The following is a 17,699-nucleotide window of genomic DNA, read 5'->3' on the forward strand; positions in this document are numbered from 1 at the left end:
GTTAGCGATTTGTGCAGAAACTTGACTTGTATTTAAAACTGTTACTTGAACGCCTCTTGAAAGTTATTAAAACCTGCATTCTTCCTAATGGCCAGCAGGGGGGCGTATCCAATGGTTGCAAAAGGACGTCTGACTGTATGGAGCCGGAGAAGAAAGAAGCCAATTTCTCACAATTTATAAGCTTAACAAACATTTCCGATTTGTTTATGGGCTCAACATTTAGAGGTGCAAGTCTTTTTCAATAAATGGTCAAATGTTTGCTCCTCGTACGGCTGCTTTAAATGACCGGTTTGCACTTTGGCGGCCGGAGAAAAGTGTTTGGTCAAACTTAAATACATTTGTAAAGTAGACTATTAATTTTCCCTGCCACATACATGTTGTTTAAGAGCGTATATTAGGGAAATCCACCAATCCCTTAATGAGACATTGCATCGCAAATTCCAGATATTTTGTGCAGTTTGGACCAATCATGTGACAGAAAATAGCGATGGAGCGAAAAAAAAACGTTTACAAAAGTGCTTCATCCTCTTTTTGACACATTGGTGACCCACTGAAAACAGCTCTGTGGCACACTTGAGGGTCCCGACCCACTAGTTTAGAACCACTGGTTTAGAGCATGTTAGTTGACAGCCAGTTATTAGCGTCGTAAACAGATGCTACGCAATCTATGCCATAGAGTTAGCTGATAGCATTTGCTGTATCCTCGCTCTTCTCAAGCTCAACCCTGCGGTCCAAATATGGTGATTTCTGGTGAGGCAACAATATGACGGCTACTTCTATCTTCTTTTATGCAGTCTAAAGATTGAAAAACATAGAAACTTAAACAGGAGAGGGGACATACTGGCTTTGAGGCTGGCCTCGTTCACTTCGATCTCCCCTCTGGCCGGCTCCTCGTACTGCAGGTGGGGGTAGTAGGCGAGCGGCTCGGGGCTGGCGGTGGAGCTGGCGTAGCCGTTGGACATGCTCTCTCTGGGGCTGTCTGTCCTCCAGCGGTGGACTTCATCGAACACAGCAACCAGCTACAAAAAGACGCACACACAACAGGTTGAATTGTGACTCAGATATTCTGAACATACTGAAAGATCATCTTAAATATGACGGCCTAAACATGGAGGTTTTTTAGAATGTGAAAGAGCTGTAAACAAGCGGGCAGGTTAATACGGCGTCTCCACTGTGGCACAATCACAGCGAGGCTTTCATGTGATTTATCTCGCAGACAGTGGGGGTGAGACCTGCTGCATTCTGCCAAGTGTGCATGTGTGTGTGTGTGTGTGTGTGTGTGTGTGTTAACAGTGCTGGATTCACAGCTCATTCGCTCTCAAACCTCTTAACAGTGCAGAACACACGAGCAGATGCCACTTCAGCATGAAGAACTCTTCTTCTTCTTTATCTTAAACAAATATCTGACTGGAGGAATCTGCGGGGGGAAAGGCTGCAGGAGGAGTTACAGGCCAACGGCGAGGTGAGCACGTCTGGAATTAAGAGTCAAATGAGATCTGACAGGAGAATGAGAAGCTGTCAAACACAATGACACGGCTGCCACAATGAGACAGGGGCGGCCGAATGAAGAGGGGATGGAGGGCAGAGGGATGACAAACAATCCTAATTGAGACAGCAACATGATGGCAGATAGGGCTGAGGGGAGTGTGTGTGTGTGTGTGTGTGTGTGTGTGTGTGTTTGGCGGAGACGTCGCGGCTACGTGGTTTGATAAATGGGCGCGCGGCGGCATGACGCTCTCATTAGACGAAGGAAATGACCACTTAATGAAAAGCAATAACCGCGGTGGAACGAGGGGTGGAAATAAAACAACAGACGAGTGTCAATTAACAACAAGAGGAGCACGGAGGCTGTGTGTGTGTGTGTGTGTGTGTGTGTGTGTGTGTGTGTGTGTGTGGAAACAATAAGCAAGGAGGAGGAGGCGGCGAGATACCCATCATCCATCACCTCCACCTCCAGCGATTCAATATTCTGGTGACACCTGGACGACGCCATGCAAAGTAGATTCGACTGTTACAGTGCGAGCATTAAGGGAGAGAGAAAGAAAAGATGAGGAAGCGGAGGAGAAGAAAAGAAATGACAGAACGCCAAGAAAAACAATCAGATTGCGGCCGCTTGATGGATGCTTCTCGAGCTCTTTCTCTCCTCTTTATCTGTTTCCCTCTTCCTCTCCTTATCTCTCTCCGACTCTCTTTTCTCCAAACTCGCTGACAGCATCAATCAAAGCGAGAGAGAAAAGTCTGGGAGCGTGGTGTGATGTGCGCGTGCCAGAGCGCGCTCGTGAGCCGCCATCAAAAGCGATTTATTCGCTTTGAACAACAACAACTTCTTTTAATGTGCAGGGGGGGGGGGCGATGATGATGATTTGCTTTTGGGGAGTTTTTTTTTTATTTTTTTATGGCTGACACAGGCAGGGGAGTGATGCGGATGAAGGCCGCCCTGCTGCTTCCTCTCATCACTCAATCAAACACAAGTATCAACAGAATGAATCATGCGTCGCTTCATTTGGAGCACGCTGAGGTTTAGAGGAATGGACCTTTTGAGGAAATGTATTTCACTCCATGCTGACTTTGAACACGTGTTTTTTTTAACCCAGCCTTTACCCCCAGTCAGGGAATATAAAAATATGCATGCCAGTTTAAAATCTTCCAAATCAAAATGCACAAAATAAACCAAACGAGACGGATCTTTAAATGGAAAATGTTCTATAACAGGGAAATGCAAAATGGCACAGAAGAGTTGACGGATGAAAACCGAGGCTGACAGCTGACGGATGCTGACGAGGGTCAAACTAAGGTGATTTTCAAACCGCTGACTCCAAATCCCACCTCGACCTCGATTTCTTTTGCGATCACTTCTCACTTCCTGACGAGCTGGCGTCTGAATCCGAAGCATCCAACAAACAGCACGGCACGTGACGCGGTTGAATTTTAACGTTTCTAGTTCACAGAAAGAAATAATGTCGAGGGAATGTAATGTGAGAGAGCGCTTCGGTAGCACCAAAAGGGGAGAATTAGGAAACCAGCAGGTGCATCTGTTCGTTCTGTGACCCCGGCGTCGGGCTCGAGACCACTTTTTGAAGCAAAAGCATTTTGACTCCAGCTTGTCTCGGCCTCAGACTGGGCGGACTTTTAAATCAAGACCGATCAAGACCACCATTGATTGGCTATTTCTCCACGTCATTACTGTGATGAGAAGGAAAACGCCTCTTTCTAAACAAACAAATAACTTAGTTTGATTTGTATCCCCCGGTTTTGGCCGTGATCTTCCCGGTGTTTAGGGGGCGTGAGGGACACGCCCCCTAAACACAAGATGATGATTTTCAGTGATATTTATGGTCTTGGTCTCAATCCGTACATGTCTCGGTCTTGTCCTGGACTCGGAGCACTCTAGTATGGGTTTTGAGAACACATTCACCCATACCAATGTTAAATGAAAATAAACACATATTTATACAAACTACAAATCGTTGTTTCTCAGTCTCTATGAGAGAGCGCTTTCTTATTTGTCCTCTGTTGCTATAAAAATTCAAATTATGAAATTCCCACATGAATTACCGGCAGCAGCGTTGGAGGTTTATCGAGCTCCCTGAACCCTCAAAAATCTGAGGATGTCACAAAAGTTTGTCCAAACTGAAACTATCTGCATAACTAGACATCTCTTAGGGTAACCATTTTAATAATTGGTGCTTCTGTTTTGTTTTTGTGTGATTTAAGTGAGCCTTTAATATTCCAAGTGGTGTCCCCTGGTGAAAGACAATTTATTTTACTTCTAGAAAAGCTGATTTGAGACGTCTGGTTGCAGAAGCCGTCAATCAGCCAATCTTTACTGAAGGGACCGCAGTCATTAAAACTGTCAAATACGATAAGGAACTTGGGAGAAGCTTTATTTTCTAAAGCGGTTTTTGAAATTCAGAACCTGGAACGCAGCTCCACTGCGGTCTTTTGGAGGACCCGGTAACCCCGGGATGAAGAACGGCACCTTGATGGTTCACAGTGTGTGTACACAACACAAAGGTTTCTCTCCCTCACTGCTGACTGCCATTAGTATTCTAGGTAACAAATCGCCTTATTTTTCCTGCCACGTCTGTGGGGGGGGGGAGGTGGGGGGGGATATTGATATGGACCTGGGGAGGCTGCATGTCAACTACTGCTGAATAATGTGACCCTTTGTCTCATTTCCATAACACACACACACACACACACACTGGAACCCGTGCCAAATACAAATGACTGAAGCCTTTTTATTGTCATGTTATGGTCGTTTGTAAATCAGGACGTGGCGTGTGTATTCAACGTGACCATACTGTGTGTGTGTGTGTGTGTGTGTGTGTGTGTGTGTGTGTGTGTGTGTGTGTGTGTGTGTGTGTGTGTGTGCAGAGCCAAGGCGATTATCATGACATACATGAAAGCAGCGCACAATACCATGCGTGAAGCGGAGAGCGAGATAAACACGCCGCCTGTGAGGATTCCCATACACACTGCCTAGGAGGTAGAAAATGTTTCAATATATGCGGCCTTTAGCAAAAAAAATAAATAAATAAACACACACTTATTCCACCCAATCTTATAGAGCGGAAAATACACAACCACCCACACTCATCCTGTAATACTATAACACATTAGTATTTTTCTTAATTTTGATTAAGCGATGGGTATTATGGAGCCTTGTGATCCCGTTTTGGTTTAACCTACATTACATCAAATGACGTCGCCCTGTGCCAGAGTAGATTTTAGACTTCACTGACATTGAGGTGAACCACGTTTCCTGTCATGCACGCAAACACACCTTTAACAAGGGAAGACAACTTGTTGCAGCTGAAGAAGAAGAAGAAGTAGAAGAAGGTCTAACGGTAAGATTGAGAGAGTAAACTCAAATATGCTTCGGTTGCCTTATGGTTGCATCCTGTTCTGGTCTAAGGTGCGGACCGAATCTGGCAGCCGGAGAGGTGTCAAGTTCACTTCCTGAGCACTGCTGAGGTGCCCTTGAGCAAGACACCTAGCCCCTCCAGCTCAGGAGCGCCCACCCCCTCACTCTTGACTTCTCTCCAGTAGTGCGTGTCCATGTGTGCATGTGTGTTAGGGATGCAACAATACAGTCAGCCCACGGGTTCAATACGTACCTCGGTTTTTTGGTCACGATTTGGTTCGGTTCTGACGGGCCGGGCCGTTAAAATGTTTCCAGTGTTAAGTGTTTTAGGCAAATTTTACAGAACAGTAATGGATTAAGAAAGAGAGCGACTTTTTTTCATTTTAAAACTATTTATTTCTCCTTTCAGCCTATTGCAAAGTCAGATTAGATTTGAACATGAGGTAAACTACAATTAGCTCAATGAAAGTCAACAAAAAAAGTGCATTGGTGACACACTGTCATATTATTGCTCCTCTCTTATTCTTGTAATGTTCAGTATTGTAAATATTTAGAGTATTAACAGCAGCTCAAACGATTTAAGAACATTTCAAAAGACATCAAACCTCACACTGAAGGTTCAGACGTGTTTTATGACCAGTTTAGAGTTCTTAATAAGAGCAGTGAGGGTGATGCGCAGACAGAGGAGCACTCAGTTGATGTTGAAAGACATCAGTTAGTTAACAGACAGCAGCCTGTTATGTAGTTCACATACTTCACTGGTTAACATGGAAACTGTAGAGCAGATGATCAGTTTCACTTTTTGTTTCTTGTCCGTCCACTTACATGCGTAATGGCACGTTCCCCGACTCTCGCTCACCCGTATAGCTCTCTCTCCCTCTCACGTTCGCGGACCCACAGTTATGTTTTGATGCATGTTTTTGACATAATGAGGGAGAGAGGCTTTCGAAAAAAAAGGGCATTTGCGGTCGTTAATATACCTGGGCGAGTGGGAAACACTGAGCAGGCACACACGTTCCCCCCACACTATCAGAAACTGGTCTGTAGTGTAACACTACTTGAGCAATGACTGAAGCCTGTATGATCTATAGACTGTCACTGTACCGGCCCTGGCGGCCCTTCAGGAAGCCCGGCCCACCGGGAATTGTTCCGGTTCTCCCGATTAGCCACTCCGGGGCCCTTTCTGAATAGTCACAGTTCAGTATGCAGTACGTACTTTTCAGTATGAAGTTTCAGTATACTGAACTCTCCTGGTCATTCAGTATGCATTTTTTGGGTCCACCTCAGTATACTGAACATTTCAGTATGGATACTAACTTCCGGGTTTCATGCAGTATGGATCGGATGCGTGCTTTCAGGAAATGAATTGTATTTTACCCACAATGCTGTGCGAAATTAAACGTAAATCATCACGTCACGTGCGCCTCCAAATCAAAACAAACGAGCGTGGATTAATTGAATCAATTTTTAATCTAGAGTTAAAGTCCCGACTGAAATCACCACTTTAAATTAACAACAGAAAATATAACAAATATCTGCATTATTATAAAACCTTTCTCCCTCTATTTAAATAATGATTTCACTATTTAAATGTGTCTTTATTGGTTTATTTTATATTCTGTATATTACTGTCTTTCATTTGTACCTTTATGTAGCCTACTGTATGTTATTTAGTTATTTCATCTTTTACTTGATTTACATTGTGATATTGTGATACTCCTCTTGAATAAAGCTAAACATAAAAAAAACACCAAAAAAACGGGTGGGAAACGTAAATGACGTCACTTCCTTACTGAATGAATCAGAAGAAGTAGGGACAAATATCTGCCAACTGTGTGTGCATACTGAATAGTAGGTACTAACAGTATACAGCACGGATAGTATCTACTGCCTACTGACAGATTGAGTATGTACTTGGCAATTCAGATACAGCCCGGGCCTGTCTGCTCCTCACTGCTCACCATGCTACAAGTAATGTTGTTGTCAGCGTCAGCAAACTTTAGCACGTGGTGATTGGCTATTAACTCACTTGTCGGGCGGGGTTTCCTCATCCCTGCGCGCTGACTCACAGGCACACACAGGCACACACAGACAGAGCCAATTTAGAGAGAAATACAATGCGCGGAAACTAGTTAAACGCCAAACCGTTAAAACCGCAATTCACAAGTCAGTATCGAACCGTGGATGCCGTACCGAACGGTTCAATATTTCACTGAGAATTGTTGCATGCCTAGTGTCTATCTCTGACCCCTTTCAAGTTCCCAGGCTGCTTTGCTGTAGTCAAACATGACCTTCAACCCCTCGTCCGTCACTAGAGACAGGATGTCTTTACACTGATCAATACACACACACATCATCATCATCATCATGGTCCCTACTTCTGAAGCGGAGGACTGCCAATCAGAGGCAAGAGTTTGCAGCATGCAGTGTGGGTTTTTTAATTTCTAACAGACAGGATATGAAATTATCCAAGCAGCTGTAAACAGTAGATTGGTTTACATGTTGCAGCTCCCCAGATGGAACAGTTGAGCATTTTCAATAATTGATGCACTTGCTCAGAATTAATGAGCCAAAAGCAGCACATATACAGTATACACACACACCAACACATTGATATGAACAATAAGGGATGTACTCGCACTGTTAAATAAGATTTGAGCAGTAAAACAACACAAAATGGATCAGACATGTGGACACTTTTCACTGTAGGAGGATGAACAGTGCCCCCTTGCTTTAGTCGAACGCTACTGCATGCTGGTACCACTCCAGCCTCCGGCCTTTACATAAGCATCACACACACACACACACACACGAGCTCACAAACAAACATACACACTTCCCTATTTCATTCTGTGGTACTAATCAACCCATTTTTCTTCCCCTCTCTCATCGCTGTCTAGCACTGTTGTGTGTGTGTGTGTTGGTGTGTGTGTGTGTGTGTGTGTGTGTGTGTGTGTGTGTGTGCGGCGCTCTATTGAGATGCTCTGCTTTGTGCTGTTGTCATTTATCTTACGACTGCCTCCCTCTTCTGCGTTTTCTCCCTCTCGCACTATTCTTCATTCCCTCTTTGAACGAGGGATGCATAATTCAGAGGGAGCGCGCGGCATCCTGACAGTAGTGTGGCGGTAACCCAATCATCTCCCATACATACACACTGAGGCAAATCATATATACAGTACACACACATAAATACACACACACACACACACACAGGGGCTTCTGACTCACACACTGTCTTTCGCCAAAGTACAGGTTTACGGAGACGAGTTTGGATCTCCTTTTTTGAAGTCTGAATCAGAGAAAAAAAAAAATAATCCTTCCACTATCGGTGTCTTCTCTCGTCTGCAGAAAATGAAGGCCCGCTCTACCCGACAGTCTGACTGGAGGTATATTTTTCTGAAAGCGCCACAGCTGAATCCAAACAATCAACAGATGGGACTCTGCATGCACACACTACAAAAATCAACATATCCTCTTGAATAGCCTTGTGTGATATCTCACTAAATATTAAGCACAGGGGGGGGGGGGGGGGGGTTCTCTTGTTGGTTGTTGAATACAGACCGGTTTTTGATTCGCTTAAAAAAGCTAGCGTATGATTAGTCTTGGTTTCAAGGTACCCCTTCAGGTCTGTGGTCAGGTCTGTTTTTAGGTACCCTTAAGTCTCTGTTTTAACGTTTTTCCTATAGTGTCCGTCTCCACGTACTCTTATTTTTAACTTATATTTGCAATAATATCAAGATTAGTTTCAAGGTACCTATTAAATTTGTATTTTTTTTTAACATATTTGATTGGACAGTGGATACAGTAGGACATTGAGGAGAGAGAGAGAGTGAGTAAGACATGCAGGAAAAGGAGCCACAGGTCCGACTTGAAACCGTCCACCTACTTGAAGGACGACAGCCTCCAAACCAAGGTGCAAACTTACCGCTAGGCCATCAGCGCCGCATCAAGGTACCATTTAGAACATCCGACGTACTTGGATAATTCAGGAAACATACTAATGATCTATACTGAATGGCTTTCAACGGTGTATTTGCATCACTTATCTTTTAACCGTCTCTGAATTCCAAGAGCCTGAGGATGTCTGAAAAGTCTCATTTCCAAGCAGCAGCAGAGATCCCCCCTCCCCCTTTGAATGAATCAGAAGCTGTTCGACAAAGAGCAGAGATAATGTGCAGAGAATGGGTTTCTCCACGGTCGTAAAGCGTGATGAATATTGACAGCGCTCAGGTACAGAGAGGTGAAGTGTCTCACCCTGTCTGAGCTGGAAAACTTCCCTCCTGATACCCGAGGCATCGTCGATTTGAAACAAGGCTCAGACAGTTATTTGCTTTTCTGAAGTGACTAACAGCTAAATGCTATTAGTTAAACTCCAATGTATGAAGAGCTACAGGCAGGAAAATTAACCTGCACCCTTTTCTGGCATATTAAGAATGTTTCATTTGTAGGGAGGGGTCCAGAAAGGTTAGCAAAAAAAACACATTTGTGGCTGATGAGGCTAGCTCCAACAGTACTGATCGAATGTGGATACATTGATTTAACTCATATCCCGGGAGGGCTTTTCAGGGGCCCAGCCATTTCTGCGGGGCCCATGAAAAGTAGTAGTTAAAGGGGACACTTGCTTTTTGATCGTCAGATACCAATACAGAAACCTGACCCCATCCAAAGTTTCAATATTTCCTGTTGAACCACATGAAACTGCTTGGAAAAGTTAATCATGAACCCTATTACAACACACTGACAAACGAGAAGCCTTCAAAGTGTTCTTACTCGACTCAGTGTACTGATACAAAGCAAACACCACATGCAAAAGATGTACTAACATGCATTCAAGCATGTACCAATAACTAATCCATGTTCAAGGGCACAAACAGCACTCTAAACCTGTGCACACACACACGCCTGTGCACACACACACACACATTCAGTTGTTTCCAAGGCACCGCAGGGTTCATCGGAGGAATGTTAGGCTTGTGTTATTTAAACAAGTAGAAAATTGGTTGTATTACCGGTGAGAGCGGGGCTAATCCTGCATCTACTGCGGCCTCAATCTATACGGCACACTACCAGATGTGGGGGATTACCTCTCAGGAACGCACACACCTGGCTGTGGGCCCACACACACACACACACACACAGTCAAATGAGGCAGTGTGTAAGATAAGAGAGAGCAACCATAGGCGGGTAAAGAGACACACTGACTGCCGTTCATGAGCGAAAATGCACAATGCAACTTGTCGAGCCCGCGGTGAGAAACTCTCTCAAAACAATGACTCACATTCAGAGACATCACTATTTGAACCTTTAAATGTCTCGCTCTGTCTGTTTGAAAGAGAAGCCAGCAGATCCAAACAGCAGCTTGTGCTTCCACATTGAACATAACGTGCCTTTGATGCTTCTGACACGCGGATCTAAACACTGACATAACAAGAAAATACAGTCTGTTTTTAGTCTGTTGGTGCAGCAGGTTTAAAGCACATTGCTCATTTAGCAAGCGATGACCCAGATATTATATTCTTTGCACAAACTAAAACACAGCTGATAAAAAATACTGTTAAATGTCGGGGGGGGGGGGGGGGGGATTATGCTATTATACTTAAAGTTATCAAAGTGAGAAACATTCATAGAAAGGTTTTAAAGCTACAGCTACGCCGACAGATGACCACACGCTCACACACTGCACCAAAATGCAACCTGGGCAAAGGTGTTGAAGAAAAGAAAAATGTGTAGACCCGAATCATTACAGTTCATTTTTCAGGAGAACTCAGGGAAAAAAAAAAAAAAAAAAAAGGTCTTTGGCAGCACAGAGAAGGCTCGGCTTGTCATTTCTTTGCCGTCATACTTTGCGTCCACACACACACTCACATCTGTCCTATCAGCCGCAGTGATTGAGCGCATGTGCGCCTGTTGAGTGCGCACAAGAGAGCCACCAGCTGAGGTACTGCGGTGCCGGCTCTGCACCGTGACAAGTCACATTATTATTTATGCACACTCATAAAAGGGAGAGGGTAAACTCTTCATAAATCACACATGCCCCAGAGGCCGAGAGAGAGGCGGAGGCGGAGGGGGGGAGAGAGAGGGAGGTGGGTGACAGGGGAGCTCCAGGCCTCACATTTCTCAGACCGGCTACACAAATATCAAACCGGCTTGTTCATCATTCCTGCAGTGCAAACACATCAGCGGTGGTTACACTGGTCTGGTTTCACACGCAAACATGCGGAGAATTGTGATCTCCCTCCGCACACACAAAGTCATAACCCTCCCTTTCTCATAAATGTGCATGAAAAAACGCAAACCACAGAGGAGGAAATCACACTCACGTTCCAGCTCTCTTCCCCAAAAAGTCAAGAGCCGGAGACTGATAATCAGCTTTCTTTTCCCTGTGGCCGCCGCAAGGCCAGCTGCTCCCTCCAACCCACCCCTCCTCTCCACCTCCTCTTCCTTCCTTCCTCCCGGGATCTGACAGAGAAATAGAAGGAGTGATTAACTCAGAGCTGGGAGGCTGGCGCCCTCTCACCTGTGGCTCTCTCTCCTCCACAGGCTGCCTCCTCCTCCTCCTCCTCCTCCTACTCCTCCTCCCTCCATCTGCCCTCCCTTGACATTTCAAACCATACGTCACCTTTTTCTTTCTGCCTCTCGCCTTCTTTTCTACAAGCGCTTGTGGAGTGATATTAACGGTGGTTTAAAGGTATAATCCACCCTTTATAATATTATTATTATTCATGAAATCATTAATAATTCACTGCTGTTCCTCTGCAGTGATGTAAATTTATCCATTCCTGGGTCAAAAGGTTTCCACGACCTGAAACTCCCGCCTCCACAGATGCTATCTTTCAGCTCAGACTACATCTTAAGGGGTAAACATACAGGTTTATACCACATCTGAGCTTGCCCATATATGAACCTTACATTACTCACATCCTGTGCCTGCCGTTGCCATGGAGAGCCGACATCACACACAGCCTGAGGGTGAATCGTACAGCAAAAGCTGTCTCACCTGCAGGTTTTTTTTTCTCATACCCATCAACATACGTGTTCCTGCCAACACGCCTTATTAGATCGTTATTGACTCCACATCAAAGGCTGCAGGGGATTTATGCTGCATTACATGTCTGCAAGACTCACAGGAACCAAACACCACCTGACAGCACCATCCATCCAGGTATATGGAGGTGAGGGGGAGGGAGCTGCTGCTACAGTACACGGTTACCTTTTCACTAGAACCTGTAAATAGAAATGTGGTGTGAAGAGCTGAACTACTCTGACAGGAAAACATTAGATACCAGTGCATTTAACTCCACTTATTACCCTTTTCAGAGCATGAAAACAGGTGAGAAGAAAAACAACTTAAATCCATCAACACGGTGATATCCCAGATTTATTTAACGTATATGGAAGGTGTTTTTTTACGGGCTCAACAGGTGATTGAAACAGAAATAAGGGACGTGAAAATGCCAGAATCCTTTGGCGCAACTCTTCAAAGATCCTGACTTGAAAATGAAGCGGCAAATTCTGGGACAAAACAAGCGAAATAGGCCCACCTTGCAGCAGGTGTTTTTGTTCTGCTTTTGGTGGGGGGGAGGAGGGGGGGGGGGTGTGCTTGTACTTGAAGCTAAGACAGACAAATGTGGGGAAAAGAGAGACAGGGGATGATATACAGCAAAGAGAAAAGTAAGGAATCAAATGCTGCAACGAGACACAAAACACATCCATGTCAACATGTCTCTAATGCATGCTCTCTGCTTTAATGTCAACTGAAAGGGTGCAGCACTAGCGTCAGAGAACTGAATAATATGAAACTGTTTTCGTCGAGCCACTCTCTGGTGCTTCAAACTTCATTTAAAAAGATAGATGAACCATTGTGCTTTCCAGGAGTAGATTGCACATTAACTTTCTATCAGAAATTGTATTTTGTTTGCGATCAAAAACATCACTCCGTCTTTCCATATGTCCCTCTTATATGAGAAGTAGGCTGGCTAATGATTGGAGTGGCCTATTCAGACACATTACCGCTCACTGAGCTCCATTCATTAGGCCAATCAGTTCAGTGATAAGGACGAGGGGCCGGGAAAAATGAATAACAATAACAGTGTGTGTGTGTGCATGTGCAAAACAAAGGGCCCAGATGTGACTTTGGCTATGTGATTGCACCAGAAATCATTAAATACTTCAACCTAAATGAGTTGGATTTAGTATTCCAGATACACATTTACCCGTTGTGGTGAAAGTACACACCGCTACACACCCACACACATGCCCGGGAGTGTGACTTTCTGCTGATTTGAGTTATTAGCAGTTGGAGTGGGCCGAGACTCGGGGAGCAGAGGGAAAACACACCAAGCCGTAAGACACACAAAGATACACACACACACACACACACACACACACACATATATATACACTCGTCTGGGGGCAATGTGATGTCGGAAAACAGATGGCGGCGAGGATGCCCGAGGTCAGAGAGTAGATTTGCTGTAAACATGTTGATCTATAAGAGATCATTAGCTTGGTGTGATGAGCTCCTCTGCAGAACTCTGTATCCAAATCACAGCTAAATGCTAAAGCTAATTCTTAAAACAAACACGACGCAAGCTGCAGGTTTGCAACAACAACATGAGTGTCATCCATCTTTTTTTTTTTTGCACCCTTTCTATTGTTGTTGGGTTTTTTTTTTTTCGCAGATAACCAGGTCAGTCGATGTCACGATGAGTAAATGCAGCATGGATCAACGGTCGCAGGTGTTTAAGTTTGTTTAAGTGCCTGAGAGAGCACACCTATGACAGTGCAGTAGTGCCTCATTATGTAACTTTTGTTAACATGGTGACACGTTTAGAGACAGGACTCGTTCCATGACTGACACAGGAGCTCTTAGAAGTGTTGTCATGTTCAGAGTTTTTACGCAGCAGTCGGCCGATAACAAGCCAAGCAGTGATGAAGTGGAAGGTGGTAATTAGCCCGTCATGTAAGCAGCGTAGGCAAATAAATGAAGTCCCCTTCAAACAGCCACGATATGGAACAGCTCGTGCAGACGGTGTTTTGTTCGAGTTCATCCTCACTTGTTGCTGTGCTGCTTTCCGTCTTGCAGCATTAACCAGAACATTGCCCTGTTGAATGTTTCCATGCACGCTGCTCAACGCTTAAGCTGCCACATAAATGAGTTAACTCTTATCAAATGCCACCAGAACCTTAACGCTGCAATCCCTTTGAAATTGTCTCTCTTGCACAGCTAACGCTTCAGTGGTGACTGGATCTCGAGTGTTGATAAAAAAAAAAATGTGTTTGCATGATTTTGCAGGATAATGCAAATATTCTCAGTTGGGGATGTCGTGCAGAAATCTGCTGAGCATCTTTTCGGTGGTGCGTCAGATACACACCTGCAAAACTGGTGAACAGAAAAAGACAAAAACATTTAGGGATCGAGATCGAGATCGAGACAAGACCATAAACATCACTGAAGAATCAGAATTGTGTGCAGAAGGCGTGTGACTCGCTTAGGCCGTAAACGGGGGGGATACAAATCAAACTATGAATTAGTTGTTCTTTTCCTTCTAATCACAGGAAAATAGCGCATCAGAGACAAGGCCGAGACCTTCAAAAGGCGTCTCGAGACGGATTTCGATTTCTACAACACTAGTAGAGTGTTCCTCATGTTTCACACAATATCTTCAGTTTGCCAAAAAAAAAAAAAATCCCTCCTGAATCCACAATAGATTCAAAAAGCAGTTTTTCTTGCAGGAATTTATCTGAGGGTAGATCACAGCTAGCTTCACCTGACTGCATCAGAACGGTGTGAAAAGCCAACAGCCAACCAACAGGTGAAAAGTGGACATGCAGAGTGAGAGTTAAACACTTTCTGATTTATCATGCGATGTGTTTGTATCGCTATCATTATGAAATTGTTTTAAATTCTGCAGCCCTGTTAGGAATGCATTTACTGCAGCTCTGGTGAGTTTACTGTTTCCTTTCATGACGTGAACTTGGCAACATCACAGCATGCATACTTGGCATTGGGGTCTAAAGGTGCAGCGCTGGATTACACACATAATCGGAAACACAGACTGCCTCCTCCGCGTCTTCATGCCTCATCCTCTCCCGTCACACTGATTACAAACACGTGTCGTTGGAAAATGAGTCCACGGAGCGTCGCGCACCTCTGGCCTCGACACTGCTGCCCGATCGCAGCAGGCCAAGGCGGGTCAGGTTACAGCCTGACCGTCTCACTCCATTAGGAGCTAATGGGTGGTGTGATGGTGACACAGAGGGCAACATGGAGTCTGTGTAATTAACAGGAGGAGAGGACAAGATCTGAGGCTGTGATGACCGAGCGCAGCCAACTCGGAGTCACACACAGCGGCGTGGAGTAAACTGAGACGGGCCTTATCCTGAATGAATCCCGGTCCGGTGCTTCAGTGAGCTGATAAATCACTTTGGAGAGGTGCCATTATTCAAAGTCAAAAGGTAGAGCAATGGATCACGTGAAGGAATTCAAATTCCAGAGTGCAACTTTATGAGAAAACGCGTGCAGTTAAATGAAAAGCAGACAGGCACAGCAAGACTCCTCTCTCCTTAAGGCTTCCTCCAGTTCTCTCATCATAATTACAATCAAACTGCGTGTCTGTGCGTGTGTGTGTGTGTGTGTGTGTGTGTGTAGGGGGTATTGTTAATTGAATATAATCAGATGAAGAGATGTCGTGGAACTCAGATGAAGTGGGGGGGGGGGGGGGGTTGAATCAAGGTCGAGACAGACTGATGAGATCAAATCAGCTCAAGTGACCGAATCCCGCCGGGCGAAAAACATTCAGGCGCTCCAGTCTGATCTGATCTGATCTGCAGGCAGCCGTCTGACGCAGAGATAATCTCACTTTATTGAACGTACTGTATGTTTACTGGAGATTTAAATGTATTAATCGATCACTGTCCACGCCTCGAGTTTATCTTGCGTTCTTTTCACACTTCTAAGCAACAGACTCGTCCTCCTTATGTGACTTTTTAAAGCTTTCAGAGAAGAAAAAAAAAAAGACGACCTTCAACGTGCGTCAAGAAAAAGTCATCAGATTCATGAGGCTCAGATCGACACTACGTTAAATCTCTGAGTTTGTCATAAACGACCAAAAAGAGTCGGATAAAACGCCTAATAAGCATTTATAAATACCCGTGTTCATCCTGAGTAATCGAATCAGAACTTCTACTTCCTCAGGTTAATAAAAGCTTAACGCCACCTTTTGACTTCACCACAAAGACTCTTATCCCATGTTGCTGCTCTATTAGCATTCATAACATTTTCTCTGATCTCTTTCTCGATCTGCTCCGTGCGTCACAGGAAGCACTCCGTGTGAGGAAAAAGCTGCTAAAAATAAAACCGGCCTCGCTTTGCCGTGCCATTTTTCTAATCAGTGCACTTGAACCTCGTGCTCCCCGTGCTCATCACTAGCCATTCAGACACTGTGCGGAGTTATGTGACTATTTAGATGCCAATCAAACGGCGGCTCGCGCTGCAGTGAGCGCTAGGGAGCCGAGGTGAAGCAGCGAGATGTCACCGAGCGTCAAAGGGCTAATCAGCACGTCTGCGCCCCGCAATCACGTCCCATTCACTAAACTTTTTTTTTTCTTCCTCCAGCGGGTTAGCACGTTTTAAGTAACGCCTCAGTGTCACCTGTCAGAGGCGCCGACACCCGACATGTTGGAAATTAGTTCAGACTATTCAGACGATATACAAGTCACACAATGGCTTCTTCTGGGAGCGGGTGGGAACACAATGTATAGAGGTGCGATTTCTTTTCATGGAGAGTTTCGGGATCTAAAGCTCAAGACTGGACTTTAAAACGACCACGTTCAGTATGTTTGTGTCTGTTATGGATAAAGTTGTTGCCAAGATGATAGACTGTAAAAATAAATGGACGAAGCCTGAGTGACGACCCCCGATCTGCTCCTGCAAGAAGCTCTGGAGGCTCATCGGGAGCAGCCGCCATTTCTGGAAATCCTAACATTCAGATGACACAAAAACAGGCTGAGAGCTGGAGCAAAGGCGAGTTTTAGGCATCATGACAAACCGCTACAAGGTCAGTTTTTGAATCCAAAGTATAAAACTTTATTTGTAGCTCCTCTACTCTGCGGATCCTCTAACTCTGCTGAACTAGCGGGGGGAGAAATGCAGCACTTTAATGCACATCTCTTTAATCTGCAAAGTGAAGTGTGTGAAAGTTTCCTCATGAGGTCATTACTCAAAAAAAGGTGTCATTTTCTCCTCGCGCGACACGGAAGACGCTCATGCCCACGGACCAACTTCAAACACCATCAACACATTTCCACGTGGCTGATTCACACTTCCCCACTGTGACACGCGAGCACGAGAGATGGATGATGGGAGACGGCCTCGTAATCAAGCGCTGACATTTCGCGGGGGGAGATCAGCTGGGATCTGCAGCCGTACCATTTACATTGCGGCAACCAGAGGCTGCACAGGAGGCTCACGGACGCCTTTGCGAGCGCGGTGATTAAAAAGAGCTAATTAAAGAGAGATGGAGGAAATCATTCCAGGGGTTTTTTTTTTTTCATTAAATTTCCCATGAAATTAGATTTTTCGTTTGGCTGCACGGGATGGAAGGTTGAGCTTTTTATGTGTTTTTTTTTACCCGTCGAGAAAACAAGGTCCGTGTGGGTCCAATGAGGAGTGACAGTCCACTTATGAGGAGATGTTATGCACCCTGAGTTTAATACCCAATGTGGAGGAGATCGGCATGACAAGAGGGGACACTCACACGTGTAGAACATCCAGTTATGACTCGCATTAAAGGCAAAGAAGAGGAACAACGATCAGGCCTTCAATTCAAGC

At 44.8% G+C, this 17,699-nt stretch overlaps 1 protein-coding gene across 1 annotated transcript in view; it reads right to left on the reverse strand.

Moving 5' to 3' along the window:
- pard3ba (par-3 family cell polarity regulator beta a) overlaps nt 1-17,699 on the reverse strand; it is a 155,214-nt gene that overhangs the window by 125,563 nt on the left and 11,952 nt on the right. Inside the window, exon 3 of the mRNA XM_065951802.1 lies at nt 842-1,019. Coding sequence (XP_065807874.1) covers nt 842-1,019 — 178 coding nt within the window. The remainder of the gene's footprint in view (nt 1-841; nt 1,020-17,699) is intronic.

Source organism: Labrus bergylta, chromosome 24 (assembly GCF_963930695.1).
Source record: "Labrus bergylta chromosome 24, fLabBer1.1, whole genome shotgun sequence".
NCBI classification, from domain to species: Eukaryota; Metazoa; Chordata; class Actinopteri; order Labriformes; family Labridae; genus Labrus; species Labrus bergylta.